This window comes from Sinohyriopsis cumingii, chromosome 7 (genome assembly GCF_028554795.1).
Source record: "Sinohyriopsis cumingii isolate HCF-2022 chromosome 7, ASM2855479v2, whole genome shotgun sequence".
NCBI lineage: Eukaryota > Metazoa > Mollusca > Bivalvia > Unionida > Unionidae > Sinohyriopsis > Sinohyriopsis cumingii.
The window spans coordinates 63840297-63854579 of NC_142967.1; the positions used below are offsets into that span (position 1 = coordinate 63840297).

A 14283-nucleotide genomic window follows, 5' to 3' on the forward strand; every position below is an offset into this window, starting at 1 on the left:
GAATATTGTTAGGACAAGCAATAAGACCACTTCCTTGAGTAGATAAACCACTTCCAGTTGCTCCTTCCTCCTCACTTGTTGTTTCCGCTTTTGTCTTAAATGGTCTTAAGGGTGATCTTTCTACTATTACTTTTATAAGTGGCTCTTTAGACTTTTCAAGCTCCAATATCGACTTATGCTGCGGTGAAGTAAATTGTTCTTCTATTTGTTGCTGCGGTGCAGGAAGTTGATATGAAGGCTCTTGCTGGGGAGGTTGTGGTTTTGATTGTTTCAGTTCCTCATTATAAAGTCTTTTTATTTCACTTACAAAACTTTCATATTTTGGATCATTATTTCTGGCTTGTTTTTTGTTACAATATATGCGATATACCCACCTGATGAAATTATTATTACTCACAGTATCTTGATCAGATTTTAAATATTCAGTCTTTTTAAAAATAGCTTTCAATGTCACACGAGGTAAATCTTTCTCTTTAATATTTTCTAGTTCTTCAACAACACCTTCTCTAAATTTTTTAATTAATTCTGTATTTTCTTGTTTTACTTTAGGTTTAGGTGCAAAATCTTTTTTTTATTTGACCATTACATTCAATTATTTCTTCACCTACAAGTGGAGGCTGAGCAGCAGCTATTTCAGTTGGAAGATCTCGTAAAATCTTTTTTGTCTGTTTAGTTCTTCTTGCAATCTTTTCAGTTTGCTCAGCAGTTTGTTTTACTGCTGGAAGAATGACATCAGTAGCTTCTGCAACTCTTTCAGTAACTTTTGTAACTGGTTTAAATAACTTTTCTGTACCTTCTTCAAATTCAACTTGAGCTTCTTGTCGTTCTTGTAATTTTCGCCGGACAGAATCACGGATGGGAAGAAATTTCTTTATTGCTTCTAATCTTTCTCGAGCTAATTTAGCTGTGTAAGATTCAGTACCAGGTGCAATTATTGATATAATAATGATCTAATTATAGCAGCAGAGATAGCGCCACCTCAATGAAACGTCCGTTGGGTAAACGAAAACGCGTATACAAATTTAGAAAAACAAAAACGACAAAGACAAAGTAAAATAAACACTAACCCAATTAGAAAAACTCGGTAAAGTTAGAGGCTTCGGTTTAGCGTTAGTGACCTTATTTTTTTATTTGTTTACGTACGAGGTCTTAGTTTTCAAAATGACGTTTCAGCAAAAGGTCTGTTCGCCCTCTATGCTGCTGCCGATAGTTCGCTGGTATCCTGCCTATATTTGCAAATTACAAAACATGATAGGCCAGTAACTAGTAAAATCTGTATCCCTCGATCAGCTGGAGTGCGTTGGCGAGAGAATATCAACCAGAGAACCAGTCTTATGGGCGTGGTTCATCATGGGAAACCAAACACATTCAGGTAGCATGGGATAGAGTCGTAAATTGGCCCTTGTCCAATTTCTTAACTATATATATTTGGTGTGGGTTGCATACATTTCTTTGCTATGAACTTCCATTGAGAGGTTAGGGCAAATGAATGTTTTGATTTATAATAAATACTAAAAAAATATGGATTTTGTTTACCTCACAAAAGTACTCTATTTTTATGAACGTTTTATGCAGTTTGATGCGGAATCAAATTTATGCCAAAAACTGTCAACTGCACTCTTGGTAATTTCACACGGATGAGTGATGTTAATTCTTTGTGGTCTCATGAGTATCGACGTTGGACGGAGTAGTCGCCGGATACCGATAGCTGTCAGTCGGAGCACCTCGGCTATATAAGAAACATGGATTTACCAGGCAGTTGCCATCGAACTATTCTTTTATTCGCATCTTTTCGGTTAGTCCAACAGTCATACCCATGTACAAATAGCTGAGGTGGTAAGAATATATTACAATGATATTTGTGGAAAACAAATGTACAATGCTTTTGTAAATTTGGGTTGTGCAACATACATTCGAGGCATAGTTTTGTTCCGTATAACTAGCCAACAGGTTAGTGCAATTGCATATTACCTACCCCAACACATTTAGAAGACATATTGGTGTATGTAATATTGCACGAGTAACAGTTCAGTTTTACATCGGTCGGCGCTTGATAACGTCTAAGACCTTACACCGATATGAAACTGTAAATTTTGTATGGTACCCGTGTGGGCATGCCATCTAATCATGTGTTTTTCTATATGGGTACATCTATGTCAAGATGGCTGTAATACCTTCTAACTTTAATTTCTATCTATCTGTCTATCTATCTATCTATTTATCTATCTATCTATCTATCTATCATCTATCTATCTATCTATCCATCGAACTATATATCTACCTAATCATCTTAGCCTTTACCTTTCAACATTGCAATTATATATATATATATATATATATATATATATATATATATATATATATATATATATATATATATATATATATATTTCAGACAGACAAACATACGCGCCAAGTTAGATGTGCTTGCTTGGATAGATACATACATAATTACGCACCAAAGACTTACAAACACGCTAATTACCTTTTTATCTTCTCGTCAATATAGATTAGCAGCAGTCTTACATATCTGTATGTTTGGAAAACAACTTACCGATCCAACAACTTGCACTTAAAGACACATTATCTAGAATATTATAAAAGGATTACAGCGCAATAAAAGTAAACTCAAAATAGTAAAGATGTATAAAGATATATCGTTTCCCTTCTAATACATTTAACTGCGCTTCCAGGTTGGCGTTTGATCCGCGTAGGAACGGTTATGTGTATATTAATGACACATACAACTTGCAATTAAATAACCACACTGAGCTCGGATTACCGTCATTTCGAACGGCAAACTCTATAGACTCCCATATATACTTATTATTACTCTAATAATGCTCATGTGAAGATTTGGTACAATATAAACCTTACCTGTGTGTCTTCTGCAACGCACATTAATCAGACGTCGATACCACTGTTAGTGTCCTCTGTGAAAAGTTTCCTTAATGGAGTATTTAAACTCTCAAACAAATCACAGTGATCGACCTTGTAGTGAACTTTTGTTTACAAATAAAAAATGTAGTCAACCAACAGGGACGGGATAAGGTTCTTGTAGACCTTAGGTACTTAATTAAACTATTGACAATGACATGACTATGACCCTTTGTGTATGCACATTTTAGTAGCATGGTGTTTTCTTAGGCCTTGGGCACAGTGATAACCTTGATTATTGGATAATAAAACACAGCTAACACATGTATTGTTATGGTCACTCTCAGGTAGCTTAAAAGTAGCTTCTGGAAAACCAAAAAAATATAAGAAATCGAAAAACTAATCTGGCGAGAGCGGTACCCACGTGTATCCAAAACAAAACAGCAATGTCGTCCTCCAATCCGAAATCACGCCCGAAAAGGACTCAGCAAAGTGTGAACCCTGCTGGTCTTTCTGACTCCCGATCATCTTTTTCACCAAGTACCGCAAGTATTCCTTATATCAAAACTGTCATAAAATGACAATGCCGTCTCCATCTGGATTTTGGACATTGGCATCCTCATTCCTACGTTCCCAGGTTATACCTGTGCATTCGCTTCCAAAAGCCAATCTCCGCAGGCCTTTTTGACCTCCAAATCTGCATCGTAGGACAGGCTTAACGAACATTAGTTTGATATTAGATTCTGTTTTGTGGGGACAAATAAAAAACCCAACTGCGTGATGCAACAATTGACATAAATAGATGACACTGACATACAGAGCAGGGGACTACCAAAGGAAGTTCAGAGTGTGAGAAGTATGAAACCTCTAACAATTCTATGGAGTTTTTGGGCAACAGGCATGCTGTACAAACAAATGATCAAACGTGGATGAACAATCAACTGGATAGTACAGAGAAAACACTAACTAAAATACCACTGGACAATCAAATACAAAAAGCTACCAGCGATATACAAGTCACAATTATGAGATAATTTGGTATTTAGTGAGATAGCTGCACGCTATTTAAAGAAAATATTAGACGTTACGTGCAATATATTCCATATGCCAAATTATCTGAATAATACTGAATCTTGAAAGATATTGGTCCTAAACATCGTTGGGCTCCAATAAAACCAGGTATAATCAACGTTTCATCACATTATATGCCATGCAATTTCTCCATTGAACTGAGAAACCCCACAATTTTGCACTTATGTACAAAGGTAACTTTTTGCACCACGGGCAGTTAGTGAACTGACATGCGAGTCCGAAATGCCGAACAAATAGCCAATTTTATTCAGGACAAAAGTGTCCATATTAATATATCGCCGTTCCTCTCTTTTGAAGATAAAATTAGGAGTGATGTCCTTCGAAGTAACTGCTCGATATTCTTGAAATTCTGCTTTAGAGCTCTCACTGGGTTATGTATATTACTTTGAGATGAAGAGTCCAGAATATACAGGAATCATTAACAATATCAGATTACCCATGAACTAACTTGCCGAACACTAAATTAATGCGGTGGCAGGATTTATAGGATAGGTGAACTAATTAAGCTCTCGAGAGCAGTGTCTTGTTCACCAAGATTAATACCTATGACAAATTCCACTTAGGCAAGAGTTCAGTTACATTCGTCTGGCGAAATCCAAAATGACTCGAAGATCATATAGATCTATAGTTTGTCTGATATCTTCTCTTCCCTAATTGCACAGCGTGCCAGTGATCGTGGAACTGTAGATTGAATTGTGATTGGTGCTATCTGTGTCTCATAAAAACAGAGAAAATTTACATAAGAGACCCGCAGAATGTTAGCTAGTGATTTATGGATGCCTACATTGGTATAAAGTGCTATTGTACGCTCCAGTGAGATTATATTCCATTGCCTTTTTTCGCCTCTAAGGTGAATGGTAATCTCACAAGAGGGATTCTCCACCACTTGTGTGAATTGTTTGTTCGTAAGAGCGTATTTATACTGATCCCGTCGTGCAGGTTTTAAACTCTGGATAGGGGTGAAATACCTGCATCTTAGCTGCTTAGCACAGACGAGAGAATAAATCGATTTCTGGTGATCCTGTTGCGAGACTGATGAGTTTTGCCCAATATTTCCTGTTTGATTGGAGTAATCAGGACAAGGAGACGCTCAAATTCGTTCAGAATCTGACGTGTTGGGGAAGTGTATATATATTCGGTCATTCCAATCTATAAAAAAGCATCAGTTCTCCAGGTCTTTTGTGTCCAGAACAGGTCCGAAAGGCTGGGGAGTTTGGTATTCCACCTAGTCACCAACAGGTCGACCATAGGTCGGTCCCATCGATCATCTCTTGAGTGAAAACTGACTCCTAAAGAGAGCAATCTGTTTTTGTTTTAGTTACTTCTTGCAGAACAATGAGGTTGCCAATATATTAGCCAGCCTATGATATATCGAACGTAAACCTAGATTGTTGTTCATGACACCACTTTATAAACTCCCTACTATAATATAAAGGTCTGAGTTCCTGCTTTGCTGTTTGAGATAAGTCACCGAGGTAAAGCTGTCTGACAGAATGAGAACTATTCCCATGTCAGTTCTTCAGCCACCAATGAAGAGCTTTCAAAACGGTTTCCATCTCGAGGGAGTCGGCATGACCGTGAAGGGGACACACCCCTATGGCATTCCAAAATGGTAAAAGATATGCACCCTCAGTCCTCTTTGTTCGCATCCATAGCAGTCCTGATTGCCGGAGGCTGTGCTTGTAGAGGTATCCCCAACGAGAATCCAAAGTAGTTACCCTGCCTTCGAGATGCAACCTTGTATTGTTGCATATGTTGAGAAAAGGTCCAATAGTGAAAGCTAGGTCTCCATTTGGACTACGTAAACATTGTTATTGAAGCCCATTAAAGCGACCAAGAACTAAGACGTCAACTGACGCATTGAGCAAAATACGGCAGTCGAAATATTCTCTTGCAGATGGATTGCTCCATAATAACATGGATCCTATCATTGCTTGAATTCAATTCTCGTTCCTAAGAGAAATATTATTTTTGCTTGAACATTGATTCCAGACATATTCGACCGAATCTTGAAAAGGTACGAGGTCGAAGAAGTCCTTCTTGACAAGAAAGATGTCCTTCTTGACAAGGAGAATGACAGGAGGGTAAAACTGAAGTCATATTTTGCTCTAAACGGTAACTAGTCTGCTGCTTTGTAACCTGTTGTAGGCGAATCACAGAAGTTCTGGAAGTCGTTTGACGGGGACTTGAAATCAACCCTGTTGCTAGTCCACATTGATTGCGTAGTCTTCACAATGAACGGCATAAAACCCGTTTTTGAATTCCACCGCGAAATCAATAGCATTAAACAGTTGATTAAATGCTCTTAGGCTGACGACCAAGCGATAAATGCTGCGTTGTAGCTGAAAGAACTCTGGACAAAAGCTTAGTAGGTGCGCTGAACGTGATACTTAGTCGGCTGGAAACTAATGTAGGATAACCATGCCGTCAAGGTAAATCTTCCCCATTCAGCAACAAAAGATCGAAGCCTCCTACGGGGATCTGTGATGGCGGTAAGACATGTTTGTGTGTCCTCTGAGATAGTGAGGGTCTCGTGGAATGCTGATGGAAATGATACACGCCCTTTGATATATATATATATATATATATATATATATATATATATATATATATATATATATATATATATATATATATATATAAAGTACGTATTCCGGTGAGATTCGGGATGGGATAATGTAAGCTTTGTTGAAGAACATCATAGATATTATACGCAACGTTGATTCGACGGTCACTACGTTACAAATCAACTCATGGGTTTCCAAATCGAAAACAGAGAAGTCATGTGTGAGAAAAAAAATCCATAGACGCTTGGGACTTGTAACTGACGTTGCAAATAGTTACAAAGTATCAGTAACGTGTTAGATTTATGAAGCGATTGAAAGTAAATTCGTCCGTAGGCAATGATCACCTGATGTCAGAAATGTAGACCCGGTAGGTAATGTAGATGAACGATGAGGACAGAACTCTGATGGGATTGAGTGGAAAACTTCAGTCCAAGCCAGATCAAGGTACGATCTAATAAGGACGAGGGATTATGAATGCCAGCTTTCGTTGTTTATGAATAAGGTTAGTGAAGTCGATGGCTCCAATGGTATTTGCGAAGTAGTTGGAGAAGAATGTCGAGGATGGCGGCCTATCACACGTGCAGTATTCGAGAGTCAGATCCCGTTACTTCTAAAGTGTCACTATGTAGCGTCTTTTGGCTGGCAGAGACTTGAGGGCAAATGAAGAAACAGCTCTTGAATAATGACGTCCCAAGATAGACATGATACGCCATTAGCGTCTTGAGGTACAGAAAGTGCCTGTCAGCAATCTGCGGGTTAAATTGATCCATGATTTTGCCTCTATAGACTTGACGTCGTCCGCTGGAAATGCTTTGCATCACTATGAGGGTTAGTCTCGTGTATAACTGGTTTCCTGAAGTGGGTTATTGGGTTTTACGGCACTAAATTGGGCATGTTAAGTAGGAAGTGCTTATCAGCACTATGTGGATCGTGGACCTGGACAAGTTCTTCTCGGGTGGCTGACACTGTATGATCGATTGTGGTCGTAGCCTATTGCGATCCAAGTAATATGGCCGTTGTCCAATTTTTTAAGTTGAGTTAGAGCATGGGATATTGATCCACGTATCGTGTCAGTAATTATTATGTGGGAGACTGTAACTAATGCTTTTGTTGCTCTCGAACTCGCTGCCTAGTAAATCATATAGTTGCGTGCAAGCTGATACTTTCTACCCTCAAGCCATGACAGACTCTGTAACATGCCATTTCGACATGCATTGGAGGAATGAAAACCAGAGAAAATTACTCATGTTGAATGTTTGTCAAAATGGGCTCGTCAGCGGTCTAAATCTGTAAGACAATAGGGCAGGAACTATATACACGTCATGCAGTCAGTGTCCTGCATTTTGCATTTGTGAGTATCCGTGCGTAATGACCCACTATAATAAATCCATGCAAAGGGGCACAGGTGGCCTGTACGGATAGAGAATTAGGACATCGCTATAAATAGTTAGAAAGTGGACACTAAATAATTAATTCTATTCACAAATAACCTGTCGGAACGTCAGTTTGTCTGCCTATACAGGTAAAATCACTTGAGCGTTGCAAATAGTTATTAAATTTTCGAAGTGCCTGACCGTAGAAAGGCCATTTTTTGTATTCCCCTTACAGGCAAAATCATTGTAGCGTCGTATATAGTAACATTTATGAGCTAGACGCTAATAAATAAACCATATATACAAAACATGGTTGTAATTACAGGGACTCTCTACTGATATTACGAACTTCTGAGAGAGTGGCGGGTGTAAGGTGAAGTTATTCACATTTGCAACATGCACAATGGAGAGAGTGATGGTATACCTCTACTTTACGTTCATGTACTCTGACTGAAAATTCTTTGGATATTCTACATGTGGAAATTAGACAAGATCTAAGCTCACAGCTAACTAAAATGACTGCTCCCTAGTGCTCAAATAATCAGCCTGAATTAATCTCAAGTACAATATTTTTAGCAGTAATTAAAACAGGCAAATGATGTTTGCCTGACTAGAAAATACTAGCTTCTGAAAGTATAATGAATGTATTAAAATATACATACAATTTACCTCTGAAGTTCAGGAAGTAAAAATGACAAAACGGAGCTAGCAGTTTTTTGAAAGGTACACTTCTGAAGAATGCCAAGCAGTATACACTATAAGCCATATTACATGTCAATCATACATCAAAATAATGTGAATTATAAGTTCTTAGAACAATACCTAAGTCATAGAAGGTCCTTTTTTTATATAGCCAGAATAACCAGCTAGGAAAACGGGGAAAATTCTTTTCCTTTTGTATTTAATAATATGCAAAATACGAAACTATAGAGCGCCACCCTAACCGACCATAGCGTTTGCTATAATGCATTATAAACGAGCTTTCCATATTGCACACAAAAACTTGAACAGACAAAGAAAATAAGAACTAAACCATAAATTATTGATACTTACGAAGTAGACACTGCACTATCTATTATGCGACAAGTTTACCTGTAGGAAAAGGCCCAATTACGTTCTACATAGGTAAAATCGGTAACATGTCACAGCTGGCGCCAATCCTAGTATCAAGGGGAGATCACTCTGTCTAACCTTCAACGTATGTCGGCAGATACGTTTAAGCTTTTCAGCTACAAATGTTCAGCCTGGGAGGGCCGGATTTACACGTAGTAGTAGTTCTCCTAAGCAACGTTCCCTCTAAGCGAATGGTAGATGTGCGCTCTATGCGCGCTGCATTGTGCAAGCATTACGGTAACTTGAGAAAAATATTTAGATCTTCGTCGATTGCGATGCGCGGGGACGTCTGAGCAGTTGCGCGGCCGCGCGCGCAGCTTAGAGGGAACGTTGCTACTAAGATATTATGATTGGAGGACGAATTTTGAAGAAGAAATATCAAGCCGGGTAGTCACATAAATTTACACATATTCAGTAATTTTGTCATCGCATAATTCGACATTGATATTTTTTTAAAAGCGAAAAACAGTTCTTTCAATAAATTCAGCTAAGCTGTACGGTCAAAAAAGTTTTGATTAACGAAATAAATTAATGGAAATTTCTCAGTCTAAACGAATATTTATTTTTATTCAACTATGTTTATTAGTATTGTACAAGAAATGCATACCTGCCTCCTCATTAATGTATTTAGTTTATATAGATCATTCTCAGAATGTATTCATGTATTCATGTGACCCTGGGTCAACGTATCCAAAACGAGACTAAGCTAGGCACCAGCTTCATTTTACCTCGCAACCATGGCTACTACAACTGATACTGGCAATGGAAAAAAAATCGTTACGAATATTGTTGTGTTCCATTGTGCAATGGCAATGCTATAATTCATATAGATTTAAGCTTCCATCATATTCCATCAGTGAAGAAGATGGAGCTTCGTAGAAAATGGATTGTTGCAATATGGTGATGAGGGGCCGAATTTTACGGTAAGAAACTGGATGATTGTTGGTGTGTATGTATTTTCTTGCAACGGAATGATGTAATAAAGATGAATCCAAACGCAAAATACGTTTTGTCGATGAAGCAAATGAGTGTATGTATGTGTGTTTTATAATGGTAGGTTTCTAAAAGTGTTACCCTAGTCCCATTCCACAAAACGGGGTCATCAAAATCTGGGCGCCCGTCCATGCAGCACATTTTGATTATGAATTGACGTACGAGTAGTAATTACAGAAAAAGTGAACTTTATTATTTCGTTGAAAAAATAAACAGAAACAGCAGAACGAAAATGACCACGTTAGAGAAGAGAGATAGCACCGGTACAATGAAAATTATGAGAGGACAAGTTGAATGAAAATACGAGAGACAGAGAGACTGGATGAGAATTAATGAAATTGTTGATAAAACATATTGTTGTGTCTAAATGTAAGGGAAATCACAGGTCATTCAAATTCTATCATTGTAGAACGTTAATGTCAGAGAATCCCTTCAGATCGTTACTCGATGTGCAGTAGGACGCCATATTGTCTCTCAATTTGCCTAGCTTAGCCTCGTTTTCGCGATACATTAATATTCATCAAGATCTCACGAATAATGGTATAAACTCACGTATAAGTCGCCTCCAAACATCAAAGACCGAAATATACTGTCGCATAATGCGTCTGCAGATCTGAGTCCAATCATTTTGTTTGGAGCAATTAGTAGAACAAACAACATATAATTTGATCTGGCACCACATAGTATGATACGGCAGATCAGTGTATATGTTGTTTATAGCTGAACAAATCTTATAAGCGAGTACATACGGTATTAAACTTAAACTACCATTAATATGTCCTGTTCTACATACATGCTAACAAACGCACTTGCAGAGGTCATACGTAAAAGAGGTGAATGATTCTACCTCACATTGCCCGATTTCCATTAGTATTCAACAAACACTCTTAGTTTTCAATAAGGAAATTAGTGTGAACATATTTACAATGTGATTAATATCTGCAGCATACAAATATGGTTATATTGCAACATTAATGTCCTAGCTTCTAGGCTTTATCACAAGCTTTTGATCTTTAGGATAATTTACGTTAATACCATTTAATGGCGCAAAGTCTGCTTGAGCGCCCTCTGGAAGCCTCACGATAAATCTTTGCATTAGTGAAGCGAGAAGAAGATGTAGTTCCGGTTTAGCGACGGACTCCCCGAGACATACTCGGGGTCCGGCAGAAAATGGAAGCCAATAGTCCGGCGTTGGTCCCAGTCCTCCATCGTTCGTCAAGTATCTATCTGGCTTGAATGTGTTGACATCTTCCCAATTTTTCGGATCGTGATGCAGTGCCCAGTGATTTATGACGACCATGGTACCTTTAGGGACGTCGTATTCTCCTGGAAATGGACGTTATGCAAATATACTTAGAAATGCACGAAATTAAATTGCCCATTATCGAGTCTAATTGACTTTTGAAGTCAGGGTCCAGCAAAATGGATGAAAATGTTTCTTGTTTTAACCTTAAAACTCATGAATTCAAACCATTTGTTCACTAGTGTCTACATTTACTGTTGTCAGTTTATTATCGAATTTGAGTGTATCGAAATTATCAGATAATGTCACAAAATTGTAAAGAATTTTAAACTGAAAGAACAATTTTTGTTTCTAAATAATGACAAGATAAAGTATATGAACCATATATTAGTACGTCCATCTCGATCATTACGGACCAAGGTGAAGAATTCACTTGTAATGCTAATTTAATCTGTATTCTTTGATTTTATATCATGTGACTATATCAGTGTAATGGTAATTAAATCGTTTTATTTACTTTTTGATGATTTGACTACATTAATGATATATTAAGCAATACCAAAAACTACAGCATATGAACAGCCATTCCCATTGTTTTTCCCTCTAATCTCTGAAGCAGAGTTTTAAATTTATTCGGCGGGCTAGAAATGGTGGATATGAGAGATCGGCGACGCGTCATGTAAATGTGTTATGCATATCACGTGATACACAAAAGTGAAAATGCAGGACAAACAATGACAGAGGCTGATGATATAGCATGTGTAAGCAAATACAAAACAATGGTATGGAACTGTCTTTTTATTGTTGCTTTTATCTTACACACTTCAATAATGGAAAATTTATATCCATAGTTTACATGAGATCAATCAAACTTGTGGAGATTGTTATCTGCCTATATCAATCGAAGTGTGAAGCCTTCGACTCTATTTCTTGATATCATGGTGCAGGGCGTAAATGCTAATTATCACCTCCACAGGAAATTAACTTTGATTGTTCATCAATCTGGTGTTAAGCTTCACCTTGTCATTTACTCCATGACGTAGATATCTAGGCCACGCAGCTAATCAGATCCCCACAATAAGTAGTTCCCCTACATTTTAGTTGAATTCAGACTGATACTGAGCTAGCACGTACTCCCTTAGAAAGTAGGGCTCGCCCGAGTAATTTATTTCAAATTTTGATTATAAAAGAAAGTAAACGATAAAATGCCATATTCAACACCTTGGGCAATTTGGACCCTAAAATGTATATATCGTAGGCCATACATGATACATATTAAAGTAATTAAAACATAATTAAAAAACCGACTCGTCTGAGCACGGGCCGCAAAAAAGCCTGTATGCTACAATTGGCCAGTGGGCCTGTAGTTGAACAAATTTTTTTTAACCTTCGAGATATAGAGTCATATCCCGCAAAATTATTTAGTATTTAAGATCTGCTCTACCTGGTTTTGCACATTTTTAGGTGACAGAAAAATGACAGGGACAAAGTATGCTTAGGACGACTACTAACAACTTCTAATAGAGATTATATCCTGACAGAACGTAAACTTACAGCGCTACTTGGATAAACCATTTGTATATTTGGACATTTTCGCAATGTCGTTAAACCTCGTGGAACATATGTCATATAAAATAACATAATATAAAATTATTTTTGTATTGAATTATATTGCTCGTGACATGACTGCCAGTGAAAACATTATCACAATAAAGAATGCGTGTGGCCAGGTTTTGCATGCTAATATAAAGTAATGTTGTCTTTTAGTGTACTATTTCAAAACAGCGGGAGCACGGAAATGTTTCAGAAATAAGTTTTATTTGAGAAAATAGACAAAGCAAAAACTACATTTCTTCTCATCACAGTGTTTCCAGATTGTGAAAGAATTCAGTCGTATGTCGCAGACTAAAACGAGCTACTATGCCAGAAATAAAGAAATTAGTAAATGGATTCATTGATAGTTCGAGAAAAAATAACCATACAATCAAATGTAAAGGTCAAGTGGGATTAATCTATCTTAATTTATTCATAAACAGTACATACTGAGTGTGGCTACGAACTTAATGTTTCAGAGAAAATGGTGAATTAGGTAAAACTGTTATCTGATAAGCATGTACATTTACAATTTATTAAGCTGGGGCCTTTTGAGAAGCTGACATTAGCCGTCCTGAACAGACTACAGACAGAAGTTACAGCCAAAACCGTGCATAATCGTTTTTAGAGTTTTCACCTATTTTCGTGTCGCATACGGCCTGATGTGGGACACCTATCGGTGCTACTGTAGACAGCCTCAGGGCCTCATAGAGAAAAGCCTCAGTGTATGGCAGGTTGGGTCGATCATACAGCCTTGGCAAACGGTCACGACCTGAAAATTGGCATACATACAGTTAGGTCCTCTAGTTTACATATAGCAATAAAAAGAAGACCACCTCGTTTATTCTTATTTAGTTTTGTCTCTTATTAGATACTAATACGAAAGGAATGAACGATCTATAGGTAACCTCCTTGAAACAGTCAGTGAGGGATAAAGCCTACTGAAAATCGTTAGATTGCTCGATTTTAATAATGAATAAAAATGAAGAAGACAGTACACGATTGTTTGACGTTCCATCAGGGATGATTACCCTGACATTTTATATTAATTACGTCCATTTTGGTATAAACCAATTTAGAGTAGTCAGACCTAAGAATTGATAGAACAGAAAAGCTGATATGTCTGCTGCATCGAAAATAAACAACGTGGTGTAATTAAACAAAGTGTCAGTAGTGGCAAATAGCCATTGAATAGTGCAAATATGATCCCTTGACCAAGAGACTGATTTATTACAAACTTGCGTCCGAACTGCAGAATTGTTTTTATTATCATTTGTAATTCATATTGTGAGCATTAATTGAGAAAATTTTCAGCACATAAATTACATGCTTAAGGCTTAAAACTCCAATGTTTAATAATCTTCCAAATTATATTTTAATTATTATAATTTGATGGAATGAAATGCAATAAAGAACATTTGTGAATACTTGT

General features: G+C 37.3%; 1 protein-coding gene across 1 annotated transcript in view; it reads right to left on the reverse strand.

The window, feature by feature from the left end:
- Window positions 1-9570: 9570 nt before the first annotated feature.
- The window catches only part of LOC149795395 (steroid 17-alpha-hydroxylase/17,20 lyase-like), a 79108-nt gene continuing 74395 nt past the window's right edge, over window positions 9571-14283 (reverse strand). The window contains exons 10-11 of the mRNA XM_089965178.1: window positions 13489-13623; window positions 9571-11341 (exon numbers count right to left, since the gene is read on the reverse strand). Coding sequence (XP_089821304.1) covers window positions 10995-11341; window positions 13489-13623 — 482 coding nt within the window. The 3' untranslated portion in view covers window positions 9571-10994. The remainder of the gene's footprint in view (window positions 11342-13488; window positions 13624-14283) is intronic.